The sequence below is a fragment of the Chinchilla lanigera genome, unplaced genomic scaffold, assembly GCF_000276665.1.
Source record: "Chinchilla lanigera isolate Chin_1 unplaced genomic scaffold, ChiLan1.0 scaffold00059, whole genome shotgun sequence".
Lineage (NCBI taxonomy): Eukaryota > Metazoa > Chordata > Mammalia > Rodentia > Chinchillidae > Chinchilla > Chinchilla lanigera.
In genome coordinates, this window is record NW_004955460.1 from 11,629,818 (window position 1) to 11,649,157 (window position 19,340).

The following is a 19,340-nucleotide window of genomic DNA, read 5'->3' on the forward strand; positions in this document are numbered from 1 at the left end:
CTCCTTTAGCAAGCACTGACTCTAGTGTCATCTGTACGACACCTCTGAGCCCATACCAGTGCACAGTGTGTACCCAGTATGGGTAGCAGAGCACAACGTGTACCCAAATATGTCTCAGTGAGGGCTTCAAGGTTAGCGTGCTGGACTCTTGGACTGAATATTTATCAGAAGGGGTTCTGGCATCAAAACAGAAGGCCTCCTGCTTTATAAAAGAAAGCAGGCATCCCTGAAGCTACAGTGTGGCAGAAGTCTGAGAAGCTCAAATAGGGCACTGGCTGGCAGATGCCCCTTCCAAGTCTCACCTTCCTCTGGATAGCTGGACACAAAGAGCAACCCAGCCCCTGGGGGAATGTGCTGTTGTCCTTGCAAAGGAGACACCAGGGCTTGGGGTCACATAAACCTGGCTTGGGTCCTCGAGTTCTCCTTTACTATCTTTGTGACTGGTCAGTATCCTCAGTGCTCAGGGCCTGCATATGCTTGGCTGGAAAATGGAGCTGATTATTGATTCTAGAGCTAAGGAAAATATACATGAACACAGCTGCCTGGTGTTCAAGGAGAACCAGTGCCCTCCCTTACCTATGCCCTTGGGGAATAGTGTAACAGTACTCTTATTCATAAATTATCACCAAATCTGCATACAGCTTAGAACAAGTTTTGCTCCTTGGCCACCTGAAATACTTTTTTAAAACTATGTATCTTTCCCATATTTTAGGTTGGCATGTAAATTTTTTCATCATAAATCTGAAAGACTCCAAATAATATACTTCCAATGTATTTTAATATTCTAATATTCTAGTGTATTTTAATAAAATAAAACTACCGCTGCACTCTTTAATATGTATTCAAAGGAGTCTAAATATTTGATAAAACAGGTCTAGAGATTTGATACACATCATCACCCACTTAAAAAATACATGAACAAACTCAAATTTCTAATAGAAATTTTACATCATTCTTTTCTTCCTTGAACTTATTTTTGCATCCTTCCTCTCCCACAGAGTCTTATTCTAATTTATTATATATACTTACTGAGTAAAAGTATTTTATTGATCATCCTATCATAGCCTCTGAAAAAATATGTACATAAATTAAAATTTTACCCAAGGAACTTACGGTTTTCTTGAAAGAAAAAAAAAGAACCCCTCGTGCATTGAGTTATTGTTACAGTTATCATTTGTACTCAATCAAAAAATGCATTACAAATTTTGATGAATAGTTGATACATTTTGAAAAGCTGGATCTGTGAACTTTAACACTAATTTGAGTTGTACTTTTATTTTTATAGATATAACTGCTGTGTAATTTTGTTCACATAAAGCTATCAGAATGGAAGAAATTTTGGCATAGAATATCTATACATTCTTTGAACTGGAATTATAAACCAAAAGGCACAGCATACAATAATAAAATCTTTGTTCTACTCAATAGTAAACCTATCTAAAATCTCAGCACTTAGCACACTAAAGCTTCATTTCCTACTCCTAAAGTCCAGTTGTGCTGGGAATCCTGCAAGGCCACTCTTTCCCAGTGCTGGGTCCCATACCCAGGCTGCTTCTTTCTTGTGCTCCACCAGCTCAATATGTGGTCTGGCCACAGCTGTGCCTGCAGGAAAGGGCCGGAGGGGAACTTCTGGCTCTAAATGCCTGGCCTGAAAGTGGCACAGTACATTCCACTCACTGGGCTTCCAACCTGCAATAGAGCTGGAACGCCTTGCTGTCGTGAGAGCACGGGGACTCTCTCATAGTTAGCAATCATCCGAAATATTCATGATGAAATGTCAGATGACAGTGCCCTTGGTTCCCACCTCATTTTGTAGACAGCAGAGAACTGAAAACACCTGGTTTATAAAATATTTTATTTCCCAGTTTTTAGAGTCCTTCACTTCCTTAATTCAGGCATTACTGTTTAGAACTGTTCCTTTGTTTGGCCCCTGGGCATCACGCCCTCAGATAACACCCACATTAATATGCAGGCCAAAGTGAGAAGAGCCATCTGGGTCTCAAGTATCTCAGCATATCCCTTATGCTTTTAGGAAAGCATAAGGAAGAACTGGAAAGATTTCCTGAGAATTCTATATCCTGCTTGCCACCTAGAGATCTTTGTGTACTCCAAGCAACACAACCTTCTATGAAGATCTTTGCCTTGGGAGACTAAAGACATTGGGATATCCCAATTTTCTTTAAAATTGAGGAAAAATACCGTTCATGACTTAACCTGATTCTCTAAGACATACCCATAGTGAAGTAAGGATAAAGTGAATCACACAAGTGAAAAAGATACCTTGGAGATAAAAAGAGGTAGAATATGGGGGAGACAGCAGGAGGCGATAACTGAAATAATTTAATTTTTCCTTGTGAGGGTGGGGAAGACATTTATGGTCTCACCTCTTTCATCACTTGGGGGTCTTTTTTGTTACTGAAGTCTTGCTCAGAGCCACTAGCTGCCCCATATTTTAACTTCATTCATCAATGCATATATACACACATTTGGGGTTCATAAATAAACTATTAAGACTGGCATTTTATTTGTAATTTTAACTGAAAAATAAGAAAAACTAAGACTTCACACCGTTTAACTTGCAAATCAAGTCTACTTCATTGGGTGGTCCATTTCATACTCTATGTGCAAGCTATCCGAAGGGGCAAGCTATACAAAGGGGACAAAAATTCTCCTCCATCAAGGGGTGGACAGGATGCCTACACTTGTCTATCTGCTTTCAGAACCTTCCAGTGGGCTTCACTTTTGACTGGAGAAATGGGTTTGTGTACTCATACATTTAATTTGACTCAAATTAATTCTTACTGGGTGGTTAACTGGACACGAAAGTACTATACTCCGGTAAAGAAACCACAGATGTGAGTCACTTATGACACCAGCATGAATGAAAGGACAAATGGCAACATTGGCCCTTGTATGGTTAGCATGAGCCATGTTACCGGGAAACATGATTTTTTGCAAGTACATGTCCTAAGAATTTGGCTAAAAACCTAAATATTATCAGAAAGGCCAAGAAAAATGAGGATTTCTATTACATGGTACCTGTTATACCAGGAGACACCAACTACAGATAGAATGAGACTTTCATGATGAGCAAGACACTTAGCACAGTTTAATTCTCCTTCATATCTTTTATATGATACCTAACACTTGCAACTTATACATAAATAAGTAACCCTACATTGGATCAATGCTTGGAGCTTATTTCCTCATGGGTATCTACAAAAGAGCTCTGGAGACCACAGCCTCGGCTTGTCTCTGCCCATCAGTAGCTCCAGCAGCCTCATGTTTCCTAACATATCCACTGAACAGGTCCAACACATGGCTAAAGAATCAAATTTAGGACTTTACTACAAAATTTACTTCCTATCAATGTACTGGCAAGTTCTGGCAGTAAAGTATCATGCAACCTATAGAGCTGCAGCTTGAGTCTATGTTACTCAGATGGGATGTGGTTCCTATCCCCAGACTGGTTTTGAGAAAGACTGTATTTCAAACAGTTCTTATTGCATTAGGAATCCAGTGCATGTATGTCAGGGTCCATTTTAAAGGCTTATGCCTGCTCTCTACTCTCCCTTTAAGGTGAAAGGCACAGGAAAATAAGATAAAATTTTATCCAGGCACACAAAAGCCATGTTTTACAGGGCAGCTCTCTTGGATGACTGTGCAAAGACATTATTCTCAGGAATCCACTTTCCACTACTAACTATATATGAGGTCTGCAGTTAAATTAGCATTATAGAGGACAAAAGAATGTTAAGTGGTCTTCAGAATGAAAAGCAAGAGTTTGTCAGCCTGAGGAGGATCAGCCAAAATGATATCCTATCTGCAAATGTTGTTTGAAGAGGAGACATTAAAATGAAAGAGGTGAAAAAAAGCAAGAAGGAGAGAGGCAGTCATTTCTTTTTTAATCTAAGCTTTATCCCTGGTAGAGAATCTCATTACACTGGACATTTTGAATATTAGATCAGAACTGATGATGTGTCTAACGTATGTACAATGGCATTTAAGTAATGATTGATTAATCGCTGTACAGACTTCTTCTCATCTCCTAATGATAGGAGTTTTTTTTTTAAAAGAAGAAACTTGCATTCATATATGAATTCAGTTCAGAAGATTTGATCTAGAAAAGTTAACTGTAAAATCTTCAAAGGGAGAGCCAAAAACAGGTTGACAGGTTTATAAAGCTTGCCTGGGTTTGACCTCAGAATGGAAATGTCTACTCTCAGGCAAGTTCAGCCCATTCTTTTTCTGGTGTGCACCTGAGCTGCGGGAGCCAGCTATGAAAAATTCATACAGGATGCTTTGGCGGTTCCACCTATGTCCTTAACATCTGCTGGCTTCACATCACATTAGAACTTCAAAGGGAATCCGCCCCTGCGAAGGCAGCAAGCGTTCCATCCCCGTGAGCAGAGGATCGAGAGTGCAGAGACTTCTCCCTCCTGACAGGGTTACCTACACCACCTGGGCTGCAGTTTATCTTCTTAACCACAAAAACAGGGAGAGGTGTTGAGACATAATAACACCATTTACTAAACACGCGCACAGAACAGCAGGTGGTACCATTACAGGACTGCATTTCAAGCTAACGTTCGTGCAATTTAAAAATTTATTTTTATCCATACCCTCTTTAATTTTTGCTTCCCATAAGCTTCAATTCTAGCCAAAATATTCAGCAATTGGAAAGGTGCTGAGGTTTTGAATTCTCAGGTATGCAGTTTGGGAAATTTCTTTTTTCCTGTTGGCAGAGTGTCAGCGCATCACTCAGTTAGATGCTCTGAGACAAGGCCGGGCCCTGACCGCTACCCTACTCGGAGGCTTGGTGGCCCTTGTAAGGGAAATGAGAGGTAAGGCCAGTGACACTCCACTTTAAAATTAATTACAGTGGAATCCACCGAGAATTTGACTTCTAGCACCCTGCTACCCTGATCACAGTCAGTACACAAAGGTCCTCTACTTTATTCTCCCAACACCAAGGAAAAAATTTATCTTTGTTAAATGATAATTGGATGTAATATCTTTTGATTTTTCAGAAATGCTGGCTGGCAAGAATTTTCAAATTTTCATCAATCGTGTTTGATGTTTTTACAAAAGCCTACTTTGGTGGGGGGCAAGCTGTCTAAGGCTGCAGACACACTATGTCTTGCCACAGTGTGCCAGGCTTGAGGATACCTAATTTCACAATGGATTGGGGGGGTGATGGCCTCCAGTGTGCTCCCGCACAACAGCAAGTGCTGCACCCCAGAGCACAGCCACATTTCAGCACAAAATTCTGAGGGCTTCTGCAGGTTTGTCAAGACTTCTGGTCTTTAGAGGTTTTCAAAATAGAACTTTCAGTTGGAAAATGCATGACTGGTACATTTAACATTTAGCTAAATCCAATACATCATGGGAAGGTTCTCTGAAGAATTAAAATAGTTTCCTCAACCATCTTCCTTCTCAGACTGTACGAGGTCTTGTTAAAAAGCAAAAAATATATACAGAAACAAAATGTGGATGTTTGTTCCCTAAGCTTTAAAATAAGTCCAGATCATCAACCTCACTGTGGCTTACCTTTTACACATTTTACCTGGTGCCAATGAAAAGATAAAAATATACAAGAGAAGAAAATGTAGCCAGTTAATTATAATATTTATGAGCAGCTTCCAGTATACTTTTGTGTCGGGGTAGAAACTGAAATTATTGAAAAAATTTACATATTCCAATTATCTAATGCCACAATGTTGCATTCATATGGCAATTTGCAAACTCACTGTACTAGTTTTATATTCTACTGGCCATCAGAGTAGCCTGTAGGAAACTACTATGTGTAAAGTATTTTATAACTTTGTGGTGCTAATGTCCAGTGAACCAGAATTTTTGTGAAATTAGTTTCTTCCCCCCTTCTATCAAACTAGGCTAATTTCCTCATTTGTGACCCAGAATTCCTCCATCTCTGACTATTATTATCCCATTTATATCACAATTGAGTACAAATCAGATTTGCTAAATAGTATAAATGGCTCTAGTTGTAAAATTTGGAAATCATTAAAAATAATCACAATCTACTTCGTCATACAATTTCCAGCCTTTGTTACTTCTGTTGAAAATATCTTGATAAATCATGCTAATTTTTACTATGATTCTTATTCAGGCAGTTCTCTAAATATTAGCACATCATGCTCTAGATTTTGAGAGCTCCCCATCTCATCAATGGGCATAACTCTCCAAAGCATTAAAAGGTGTCGCTAAACCTGAATCTGCCCACTCCATGGTCTGGAGAGCAGAATTCAATCCCTTGGAATTAAGGAGCTGCTGACAGGCTCACAGCACAGCACAGCACAGCACAGCACAGCAGTACTGATCACTTATTTACAGGATATGTTGGGCAAGTGAGGATAAGCATGCACTCATCCACACACTCCAGCACCCAGTGCTTGTTACAAACCTTCACCCTGAACTCTACTGGGCAACTGTCCTGAGGGACCACGTGAAGCAAATACTACTGTTCTATCCCACATGCTTTCTAAACTTCCCGAAGGGAAAACTATCCCTTAAAGGAGTTTTCCAAAAGATGAAATTCACTATAAAGACAAGTCAGTATAATTCACTCTCCTATGATGTGAACATAATATTTTGAAATTTACCAGCTATCATGACTATTTTCCAACTGTATTTTCTCAACAGCACACCTGCATTTCATTCCGCAAAGCATCAAGCTGCCAGTGTTTGATAACACACCCTCTAATATGCATATTTCAATCTCGTACAGTCCAGGGTTCTTGAGACAGGAGGTAGCTAAGGAAAAGGCTGGAAAAAGAGAGAGCTGGCCCACCTCAGAGCCTGCTTTCTCGGGTAGATCTGAGACATAAGGCAACCAAGGAAACAGCTGCGAAAAGGAGAGAGCCCACCTTGGATCTGCCTTCTGGAACTAGATCTACCTTCTGAGTTAAATGTTAGTGCAGGATCAAACACAATGGGAAAATGTAACCAGGTAGATTCACTTATAGATAATAAGCCTCTGAGCATGCATCCAGTGGCCTTCTGCAACCTTTGCCTGACCTTAACCACCATGTTATTGACTATGTAGACTTGATGCCCCATGGGCTTTGGACACCATGACAGTTCTTCAAGGCCCATAAAAAGTCAAAACCTCTACTGTGCAGGGAGGGGTTGCAGCCACTCATTGATTGAAATTATACCTCAGACCAAATCCTTGATCCTACCCCAAATTCTAAAGTTAAAAACCTTCAACACCAAACCCCTTTGTGCTGTGGGCTCTTCTCATTGGCCTGTTCCCACCCTGTCGAGTGTACCTTTTCTCTTTCAAATAAATCACTGATCCCACTGCAACTCTTGGGTGTCCTGTTCAGTTCTTTTTTGTTTAGGACATTAAGAACCTAGAGACAACTCCTAATTCAGTAACATTTTTGCTTTTGGACATGCTTCCCTTCTCTAGAAATTCACTTTCACTGGTAGGATTCCAAAGAGCAAACACTTAGTTATCCTCGGATGAAAATGTCCTTAAATAAACCATCCCTATCACTACAATTTATGTGTATTTTCCTTATGACTCAGGCTTTTAGTTAAATCATGCAGCAAAAATGATCAAGTAACTATAGTTAAATATTGCTCATTTTAAAATGACTTCACATATGTTTGTATTCTTCTTCAAGGAAGCTATTGTTAGATCAAAAGAACATAATCTGCCACTAATTTAGTCTCAAGCAAGGTTCATGGAAACAACCCATGAAAGTCAAAAGATTTCCTTGTCATTAAAAACAATACACATTAACAATGTGCAAAAGAAATGTTTTAAATCCACAAAACAAATAAGAACTTGCATTTTAAAAATACCAGGTAGAGTCTTGATTTCTGCAAACTGTTTAAAAGGAAGCAAGAGCCCTGATGTTCTTCAAGCTATTGACACTGGGCCAATATTAAACCATAACTACTGCAACAGAAAAGAGGATTCACTGCAAAATGTCCCATCAGAAAGTACTTATTAATTACATAAAGACTATCTTTCTTTCAGAATTATTGTTTGGAATTTCCGAACTCACTCGCTATGTTCAGATGAATGAACGGGCTTGTCTTGTTCTCCCCATTCCTCTCGTTGACGGCCTGCACGTAGTAAGCCCCAGCATCACTTGCTGCTGTCGAAAGGATCACCAGCTGATTCTCCAGTGTGATGGCTCTGTTTCAGAGAAGCAGAAGATAGATCAAAACCACTCCAGGGAACTTCTCATTATAAGACAAAATTAATTTATTAAGCAAACTATGCAGGAATGTCTGGAGTCTTTTTGTTGTTGTTATTTTATTTTGTTTTTTGATTTTTTTAAAAGACCCGAAGGAACAGAAACAATAGGTAGGCCAATTTTAAGAATGTGGTGAAGGCTGAGCCTTCTCTGGTCTGGGGTGCACACTACAGCCAGAAACATCTGTGTGTTGCAGGTGCTCCACTTCTGTACCAAGCCTATTTCAGAACACACACACATCCAAAGATTGTTAAAAACTTAAGATGTTCCTCCAAGAGTTCTAACAAGGCCAGTGAGAGGACATTCCAGGGCAGTCGTGATTTTTCCTTCAGGAGGGTTATTTGATTATGAAATAGTCACAAACCTTTCAATTAGAGGGCTGGACCACCAACACCTTTATCCAGGTGAACCTGTTTCTCTGAACATGTTCTGCTGAGCCTCCTTGTAGACTATGCTTATCTTACTTTCACACTGGAGGATAGAGGGAACATTTCCAGTGGGCATAGTGCTAACCCCTTCAATTTAAATTCTTCTATTACCACTAACTCCAGCGACACACCCCTCACTAACTTCTAGGAGTCATGTTTTAGAAGTGCAAACAAGTAAACACTCTACATGACCATAAACAAATCCTTTTCAGATGTCCTAATTCTAGTGGAAGGAACCTGAGACATATTTGATCAACCCACCGTTTCTCTGAGCCAAAGCTGTTTGTGCAAGGTCACATGGCCACTTGATGCCAGAGGCAGGACCAAGCCTTCTTGCAGATAGACCCATGTGCCTCACGTTGCACCACACAATGACCCTTACTTTTATACTTTTTTTAAAAGAAGAATGCCAACAAAATCCAAATGACCACTGTATTGAAATGGGGACCCAAGAGGGTCCTCTGCTCCTGTTATGATTCTGTATTCCCTTTGCTAGTTAAGGAGGTGAGTGGGGGAGTTAGAATCTACTAAAAAATATAAATGCAAATCTGCATAAATTCTCTGGCTGGTGAATTGGGCATGGAGTGTGAAATAATAGTCTTGAAACATCAAAACATCTTTTAGTCTGTGCTCTTATTTCCAAAACAGAGATGCAGTGGGATGTGGCATACTACAGGGACTGTCACCGCAGAATGGTCCCCCTGCAGGGACGAGTCCTGCTTGTTTGTTTTCTGATCCTTGGCAGAGCCCTTCCAGAGTCAGACAATCATGCCAACAGAGTGACCGCTCATGAAGAATTTAGTGTAATAGCAACCTTTCACTTCTTGTTACCTTTTGGATAGCTTTTTCAAAAATCCTTGGTTTTTACACATTGTATAAAATTATCCTAAGGAATGACTGTTCATTCAGGGTTCCCACAGGACATATACATTTTAGGTCTCTGTGGCTAAATTATTTCATGTCTCACTTAAGAAAATTTCCCTATTAGGAAGTTTTCAATTTTTAGACCCATAAAAATATTTCAAAAGAGTTTTACTATAATTATTTATGACTTCTTTATAGGTTCTTTTATAGAATCATAGAAATTGTTCCATTTTATTTTAGTATATGTTATACTGGCACCTAAAATTAAATATGAATATTTACTACACATGAAGTTATACATTTAATAGTATAATTTAAAAACTAGATATATAACTTTTGCTTTAACATTTGATTTTTACAATAGTAATTTCAAATATGCCCTATTAATTCTCAGAATTAGTCTTTTAACATGTCCACTAATTCTCTATATTATTTATTACATTGTTTCAAGAGTATTGAAAATTCAAAAGCACATAAAATAAAAACACTAAGTTTTACATCTCTTAAGGTTTTATTTTTAAGCTCTTTCTCTTTTAGTTTTTAATTTCTCTACTTGTTTAAATCAATATTCATAAAAAAACTTTATCTGTTGCTTAAGAAGACCCAACAAAAATGCTAAATCTTAGGAGAATGTTTACTAAATGAGAATTAGTTTCCCAGAAAAAGATTTTCTATTCAAATCTTCCTGAACAGAAGACTTTTACAAAGGAAACTAATTTTTAAAATGAAAATTATTCATTCATCTCAAATTTAAGTCCTGATAACTGTTAGGATAATTTAGGAAAAGAATCTATTTTAGTGATGTTTAGTGGCCATGTCCCTTGGTCCCTGGCTTTGCTGCCACCTTTCCATGCAGCTGCAATAGGAGTGGCTGTCGTCCTAGTAGCAGGCTTGGACTGTGGTCATTTTGTCCCAGGTGATAATGGTGGCAATTTTATGGCCATGAGGGAAACAACCTTAGCATGAAGCTGAAAATATTAGTGTCAGACAGATAATAAGAAGTATTGGAGACCACCAAAAGTCTCATGGATTTAATAACCAAATTCAGTAGTGTAGCTGGATACAAAGTTAACACTCAAAAATCAATAGTGATCCTGTACACAAGTAACAGACTGAGAGAGAAATTAGGGAAACCACACCTTTCACAATAGCATCTAAAAAGATGAAATACTTAGGAATCAATCTAACAAAAGAAGTAAAAGATCTATACAGTGAAAATTATAGTACTCTGAAAAAAGAGATTGAAGAGGATTTCAGCAAATGGAAAGATATTCCTTGCTCATGGATAGGAAGAACCATCATTGTGAATATGGCCATACTCCCAAAATTGTTGTATATATTCAATACAATCCCAATTAAAATACCATTAGTATGCCTCACAGATCTAGAGAAAACACCCCTAAAGTTCATCTGGAATGAGAAGAGGCCTAGAATAGGAAAAGCAATTTTGGGAAACAAAGAAAAGGCAGGAGGGATCACAATTACTGACTTAAAATTATATTACAAAGCTATTGTGATAAAATCAGCATGGTACTGGCAAAACAACAGACCTGAAGATCAGTGGAACAGATTAGAACATACAGATACAACTACAAACACATTCAGTCACCTTATCTTCAACAAAGGGGCCAAACATGTTCAATGGAAGGAAGATAGCCTCTTTAATAAATGGTGCTGGAAAAACTGGCTTTCCACATGTTGAAGACTAAAACTAGACCCATGTCTTTCACCATGCACTAAATCAAAGTCAAAATGGATCAAAGATCTAAATATTAAAACAGAAACACTAAATCTATTGGACGAGAAAGTAGGTAAAAATTTTGATGACATTGGGGTGGGCAGAGAGTTCATGAACAAAAACCAAACTGCACGGAATTACTTCAAAGAATCAACAACTGGGATCTTATCTCATTGAAAAATTTTGCACATCTAAAGAAATCATCAAGAAAGCAAAAAGAAAACCTACGAATTGGGAAAAAATTTTAGCCAACTGCCCCTCAGACAAAGGACTTCTATCTAAGTCATATAAAGAATTTTAAAAAATCAGGCCCCCCAAATTCAAAGACCCAATCCAAAAATGGGCATCTGAGATGAATACACACTTCTCTAATGAAGAGATACTAATGGCGAATAAATACATGAAAAAATGTTCAATGTCATTAGTCATTCAAGAAATGCAAATTAAAACAACACTGAGATTCCATCTCACCCCAGAAAGAATGGCTATCTTCAAGTAATCAACCAGTAACAACTACTGGAGAGGCTGTGGGGAGAAAGGAACACTACTCCACTGCTGGTGGGAGTGTAGATTGGTGAAACCACTGTGGAGATCAGTTTAGAGATTCCTCACAAAACTAGGATTGGAAGTCCCATTTAACCCAGCTATTCCCCTTCTGGGTATTTTCCCAATTAAAAACATCACAACACAGTGATATATGTGCATCCATGTTTATAGCAGCACAATTTGTGAGAGCTAAATCTTGGAAACAACCCAGATGCCCATCCACTGAGGAATGGATAAAAAGGTTGTGGTATTTTTATACAATGGAGTATTACTCAGTTATTAAAAAAGATAAACTCGAGGAATTTGTAGGTAAATGGATGCAACTAGAGACCATACTCATAAGTGAAATAAATCGGACCCACATGTGTAAACAGCATATTGTCTCCTTGGTGTAGGAACCTGAAAAACTAGGTAAAACTCAAAACATACAATAGATGATAGCAAAGGGAAAGAAACTGCTCAAAGGAAGGAATGACTGGGATGAAGGAAAGAAGAAAAAAGAAAGGAAGGCAAAACATAAATATATATATATATATATATGAATAGCTGCAATAACTGTATTGCTGATGTCTGACGGTGCATTGAAATGAACAGTCAATGCTTACGGTTTTTTATCTGCTGATCGACTTTGTATGCTTGTGTTTGATGGTCTGAGCAACTGATTTGAAGGTAACAATATGCAATGGAATTACAATGGTGAACTCCTACCATCTTGTCTAGCAAAACTCTATTATCTCTAATGTTTTATTGAAGAATTATTTTCTTATTCTCTTCAATGGTTTGAGAAATCTGTCATTCTTACATCTGGTAATCTGAGCAATGTAGTTGAGGACAGCGATATGCAATGTAACAACCACTGTTGATTTGTATTATTTTGTCTTGAGACTCTGTATCACTTTGAATGTTCTTGCTTTGATTTGTTTATGTTTGTGATACTGGTATGCTGCTACTGTTATATTTTTTTGTTTGTTTGTTTCTCATATAGTACTCTCTTTAAAATAAAAATAAAATGCCTAAAAAGAAGTATTTGGGTCCTTGATAACCAGTGAAACACCTATCCTGCAGCTCACCCTCTCTCTGATGTCCTATTTCATCATTTAATACACATCAGTCATGTTCAAATTTGCTCGAGTCAATGTTCCTGTTACTAGATGTCAACAGCATGCTGATACAGATTCAAAAAGCATCCACAGTAAATATCCATCTGGGATTTTTAAAAAAGTGTGTTCTATGCATAGAAAAAATTCCAGGTGTGATTTTTTAATGTGTGTACATACATAAACTATAATAGTAGTTAGTCTCTGAGAGGTAAGATTGCAAGTTATTTTCTTCTGAATTCTGTATTTCAAAATATTTTCTAATTTCTGGACAACAAACAGGTATCAGTTTTGTTATCAGAACCATGTTCTAAAGGAATGCAAGGGCATGCTCAGTAATTATGGTACTGAAGTTTAATACTTTCTCCATATTTTGAACTGCTTGGTTTTATTATAACATAATTCCAAGGAACTCATTTAAAACTTACATTGACTTTACAGGAAAATTATAGTATTCAGCCAGAGAGATTTTCTTTTAGCATTATTGAAATAAACCTATGTATGGTTTTATATAAAATTATTTCCTTAGTCTTCTTCCATCTTACTTCTACAATAAAAATAAAACCTCATAATTCTAACTTCTAAATCCTGGAGCTAGTAATAAAATAAGAGGGAAAAACCATAGGCCAATGTGAGCAAAATAAACTACAGCTCAGGAAACTAGAATATTGGGTATATAGAGAACAAGTTAGAGGGTCTCTTTAGTACTAACTATAAACACAGGAAAGATTTTCAAAGGAGAGGAACCAATCTGTTGTCCTCAACAGCTGACTCACTAGCAAAGAAAATGCTGCAGGTCAGGAAACGATCGTATTTCCACTAGGTTCTTTGTAAGAGCTTCTGGGAATTTTTTACTTGATTCCGATATGTTTATGCAGTATCAAACAAAATATTTCTCTTTTTCAGAAAAGATGAAACTTGAGGCAGAAAGGACCTCTGTGTGGCCATGGACGATCAGCATTGATCAAAAATATCCTTAGGGAAAAACGGCCCTAGAGGTGGCTGTCTAGACCTACTTCTTGCAGTGTGTGGTGGAAAGGTCAACTTACGTGAGAATCTCCTGTTACACTAGCTGTTTTGGCTTTACATTTAAAATGTTCTCCAAAAGTGTCATGTGTTCAAAAGTGGGACTTTTGGAAGGTGGCTGGATCATGGGAGCTCGCTACTTCCTGTGGATTAATCCATGGATGAGTTCATAGCTGAATATGCTGTTAGAAGGTGGGGCCTGGTTGGAGGTGGATCACTAATGGCATGACTTGTCCCGAGCTCATTTTTTCTTCCTCTCTTTCTTTGTCTCCTGGCTGCTATGGGGTAAGCAAGTGTTCCTACCATGGCCTTCCAGCATGCCTTTTCTGTCCTGGAGCCAGCTAGCTATGGACTGAACCTATTGAAACCATGAATCCAAAAAACCCTCTCCTCTTTTAAGTTGCAGGTGTCAGATGTTTTGTTCTAGTGCTGGGAAAAATGACTGATACACCTGCCAGCATCCAGGGGATGTAGTGTTCCCTAGTCTATAAAAGATCATTTGTTTTCAGAGATGTGACACTGACATAGTAATCTTGGAGGAACTAGATTTACGGTTAGTAAAAACAGTCCAGTGGAAGATGCCTGAAGATGAGGACAGAAAAACAAAGGTATATATTAACAATAACCAAATCAAAATACCTTTATTTACTATTTAGTAAGCAATTATTTGATACCTAGACCTCGGTTAGAGTGCAACGGAAATTCATTGTTTATGTTCCATGGAGCTTAGACTGGATTATTTATATACCATGAGAAATGACAGGAAGTATTTCAAAAAGCTTCCCTTAGGAGTGTTTGTGAACCAACGGGAGGAGTCCCAAGAGTTGTCCAAAAGCATTTTCATGTCCTGCAATGTAACCCATCCTTTGGCTTCTATGAAAAGAAAAATTACCTTTGGTTACAAATAAATATTTTGATATCTGACACTTTTAATACTAACTAGGGTGACAATATATATATAAATTTATAAATTATGATAAAACTTCACTAGCACTGAGCAAAATAAGAACTTTGCCCATAAAATACAAAAGCAGAACATGAGATTGTTGTTTTACACTTTCAAATGTTAAAGTAGAATTTGATGAGTTTCAACTGACATTCAAGCATATAAAAATATCAGAGTGCAGGAAAATACAGCACATTCACTTTCAAATCCTTCAAAAAATTAAAATGTTTGAAATATTTATTTTAACTAAATAACTCTTTCATGAGTTGGTTCCAAGGCTCCGTATTCTGAGTGTAACCTGGATCTCAAGTCCCACAGTTTAACAGCAAGTTCAAAGCAGACAACTTTGGAATTAATGAACTTGCCTTAGCTATACAATTACAAGAACTAAACTTGCTTCCAAGTAGTTCTGGCAATCATGAGTCCCTGGATACTGGGTAAATGCTAAGAGTGACACATTTATTGAGTCAGGAGATAAACATTTACTGCCCACCACTAGCTCTGGGTGGAAGCAAGGAGGAAAAACTTGAGGAAATAGGTTTTTCAAAATTTAAAATCAGCAGAAGTGAAGCTTTGGCTTGAGTTCATTGAAAGAATACATACACCTCCAGCACAGGTCACAAGGAGTCCTGGGCAAGTGGTACTGCAGTTTAGTTTCATTGTACACATCAATGCATGCAGCTATGGGGAGGAAGGTAGCCAGTGAATCTGAGAGCTGTGGTTATGCAGTGAAGGATGCCTTGTACTTCCCGGAGAGGGAAGAGACTGGGGACAGGTCTTTATTATAGGGGTTCATGCAAAGCAAAACATTTCAAGGTTGTTTACACAGGGATCCTTTCCTATAGAAGATATAATTTCATAATGGCAAATATATGGAAAAGAAAAACAAAACTTACATGAATGCACTCTATCCGGTTCTTCTATATTGACCATCAACTCCACCCCCACCCCCCGGCCCAGCTACTGGGGACTGAACACAGGGTCTTCAAAGCACATGCTAAATTCCCAGTCATTTTAATTTTTTTTTTTTTAATTTTGAGACAGAGTCTCACCAAATTGCTAAGTTGCTCAGGCTGGGCTTAAACTTGTGATCCTTCTGCTTCAGCCTCCTAGGGTGCTGGTACATGCATTACCATGCCCAGCTGTCAACTCTTACTTATACACAAAATGGAGGTAAACTGTAGGATGAAATTTGGAAAATAGTAATTTCCTTAACATCCTTTGAGTTTCATATATATTGACATACACCTGTTTTGCCTTATCTACAATGGTCCCTCATTTTTAATCACAGAACCTGTGTCTAAAATGCTCTACAGAGAAGATGCTTCTTTTTCCTACTAAAACAAGATAACTATATATAGTTATCTTATTTTGTATACAAGACAACTATATATAGTTATATTATATATAACTATATAATATAACTATATATAGTTACAGTCCATAGGAAGTATTACCATGAACAAAGTTATCACAGCATTCCGTGTTAACACATAGATTCTTTAAGTGATCACACAGTCTTCCCCGGGTGGAGCAATGGAACTAGAATCAGATCTGTGCCTGATTTGTTTTTTGGGGTCATCACTTGATTTTTGCAGCTGTAAGATTGGGACAACAACACTAACATCCAAAAGGCCTTTGTGAAGTGCAAATCAGGTAAGGATATGGATGAGGCTGCTCGGAGCAACTCCTTCAGTGTTTGCCCAGGCTGAATGAAGTCCATTAAGTGCAGTGAACATGAACAGCAAACAACAAAACAATAAATGCAGTCAGCTTTCCAGTTGGGGAGCTAAATGCATTCTAAAACTTGAGTTAACAGACTCCTGTAAAAATGCTGCCAGGTCCCTGAATTATCAAACAAAAGTTATCAAATGACCAGGAAGCCTCTAACACTCAAGACAGCCATCTGCCCAGGAACTGAAGTGTTATGACTCAGCACAGAGACCAGTCCCTGCTGTCCTCAAACTTGTTCATATGCACAAATCATTCCTTTCCTCTAGGAAAGACACTGCCTTAGATGAGGGATGGAAAAGAAGTGAGTAGATCACAGGATAATTGCTGGTGTAAATGGTAAAGAATTTATTTAATTGGGGTTTTCCCCAAGAAACTTTACTTCTTATTTATAGCAGTATTTCTTAAAATTTCCAGCTAATTTAAAAAGCATGTGCAGTCCATTTGTATTTAGTCCACACTTACTATATTCCGAGCCTTTTGTTATTTTGACTAATTGTTCCAGTACAAGGCATAAATAAATGGCCGTACCAAATTCCTGGTGTGGTCATACACACAAAAAAGGCAATAGTGAGGAATAGTTATACAAAGCTGAGACTTACATATGAAAATTTCCAGCCAAACTATTTTTCCTACTAAAATAAAAAAAAATTAGAAAAAAAGACATGACTTAATCAAAATGCGTGGAATACCTGTTTTTAGATCTTTTAGGCCCTTAAATAATGTCATACACCCAGAATATAAATACACTCAAATTAGAAACTATTAAAAAGGATGACCAGCACGTACAAGGCAGAAGGCAGCAACGTGAGCCTCTCTGGACAGGGCCATTCCTGAGCCTTACTCTGCTTGTGATACTCTGCAAACAGACAAAGCTGAGCTCATTCATTTGATATAAGGGTAGAATAAAAACAATAGAGAACTGGGCCCCAAATTAAATGAAAATGGCTACGGCTGAGCAAGACACTTTTCACTAAATTAACAAGAGATCAAGAACAGTGCTGCTCCCAACCTGGAGGATTTGAGCAGTCAGGTACAAGACTGCGTGGCTGTCCATGCCTGCACCCCTGGTCCATGGAGCTACCTGGCCACTCCGACATGGACACTGAGGACTGAGGAGAGACAGCCAGAGGCTAGAAATTCACATCTCTGGTCACAGTTCTCTCCACATCCTCCTTTCTTCAGACCAAGGGGCCCAAGAGCCTTTCTTCTCTGTGCAGATGAAGGGGTGTAGGCAGGGCACTTGACCTGAGCTCCATGGGATCCCCTCGGCATGGGATTATGTCTCTACAGCAGGATCAAGCATCGGGAGCAGCAGCGATGAAAGAGTCAGCTCTTCTCTAAAAGCAAATAATCACAGAGGAATACTCGAAAATTACAAGCAGAGCAAATTGCTTTTTTGAATGTTCTCCACCTTTCACGTCTGTCTCTGCATTAGCTCCTCTTTGAAGGAACATAATTATTGCCAAGAGTTCCAGGCTTTTGTTAAACTCTTTTTGATTACTAAGTGACAAAGCTGTGCCCACAGACATGGGAGCACCTGTGATGGCTGAGACTAACTCGTGCCTCCAGCGTGACAGCTGAGGCATTGACAGCCCCTCAATGCCTCCTGAAGGACCAGGGCTCCCAACCTGAGGGTGACAGCATCATCATCCACACAAACTCCTGTCAATAGGAGAGACAGAAATAAACCTAGAAGAAAGCCCTATTTCTTTCAGAATTTTTTTTTCTTCCTGGAAGCCACTGCAGTAGGCAAAGCATGTGTGTAGAGTACCTGTGGGCCCTCTGCCCTATTACACCACCCACCAGAACCTTCACTCTCCGGACACAGTGCTGGCAAATAAGTCAGGGGCGATGGTAAAAGCATCCAAGGGAGAGAAGCTAATTATGCAAAAGGTGCAGGGTTATTTAAAATCCTGGGCCCCTATGTTTGACCTTCAGGAAGGCTCACCAAGTGTTGAAAGTGGGATGAATCTCCCTTGCACTGAGTAAAGCTGCCCCTTCCACAGACTGGGCTGGAACCCTGAGCTGTTTACACCTGTGCTGGGACTCTTCCCAAGGTGCTGATATGTGAATGAAGCTGAGCCATTAGCCGGGGCAGGGAGAAGATACCAGTGTTCCTTTCCAGAGTCTGGAGAGACATCCCAGCAGACAACTGCAGCCCTGAGCCCATTTGTTTTGGGTCTATCTTCCCAAGGCCTGGTTTTCCATCTGCTTTGCTCAGAAGAAGCACCAGGCTCCCTTCCTTTTAACCTTTCTCAACTACCCTCTGCTCTGCACACCTCGTGGTAATGATGAGAATGAGCCTCCCTGGGCATTTCCAAAGGGCCTGCAAGGGGCTGGGCAATCTATGCATTCTCTAGTCCATCCTCATAGAAATGCTACAGTACCTATGTTCCCGGACAGCAGCCAGTGACTGACACCGAGGGTATATGGATATCTGCATGGCGGCTTCTTCTCTAACATTTCTTAGCCATGTGACATTGTAACCCTGATCAAGCTACTTGACTAATGGCACTAAGCCTCAGGTCCTTGTCTTTGGAATGGGATAATGCTACCCATCTCTTACATGAAATAATGTTTAAAAAGCAATTTATACATCTAGCATGCACTCAAAATTCAAAACCACCTGCTACTGTTGCTATCTCCACTTCACAGCAGGAAACCGAGGTGCAGAGGCAAAGGACCCCAACAGCACCACCACCACAAGAAGGTGAAGAGCAAAGACAG

The 19,340-nt window shown here is 38.9% G+C and overlaps 1 protein-coding gene across 1 annotated transcript in view; it reads right to left on the reverse strand.

Moving 5' to 3' along the window:
* The window catches only part of Sdk1 (sidekick cell adhesion molecule 1), a gene marked incomplete at its 5' end in the record, with an annotated part of 870,484 nt that overhangs the window by 351,682 nt on the left and 499,462 nt on the right, over positions 1-19,340 (reverse strand). The window contains 1 exon segment of the mRNA XM_005397857.2: positions 8,040-8,173. Within this exon segment, the coding sequence (XP_005397914.2) occupies positions 8,040-8,173 (134 nt within the window).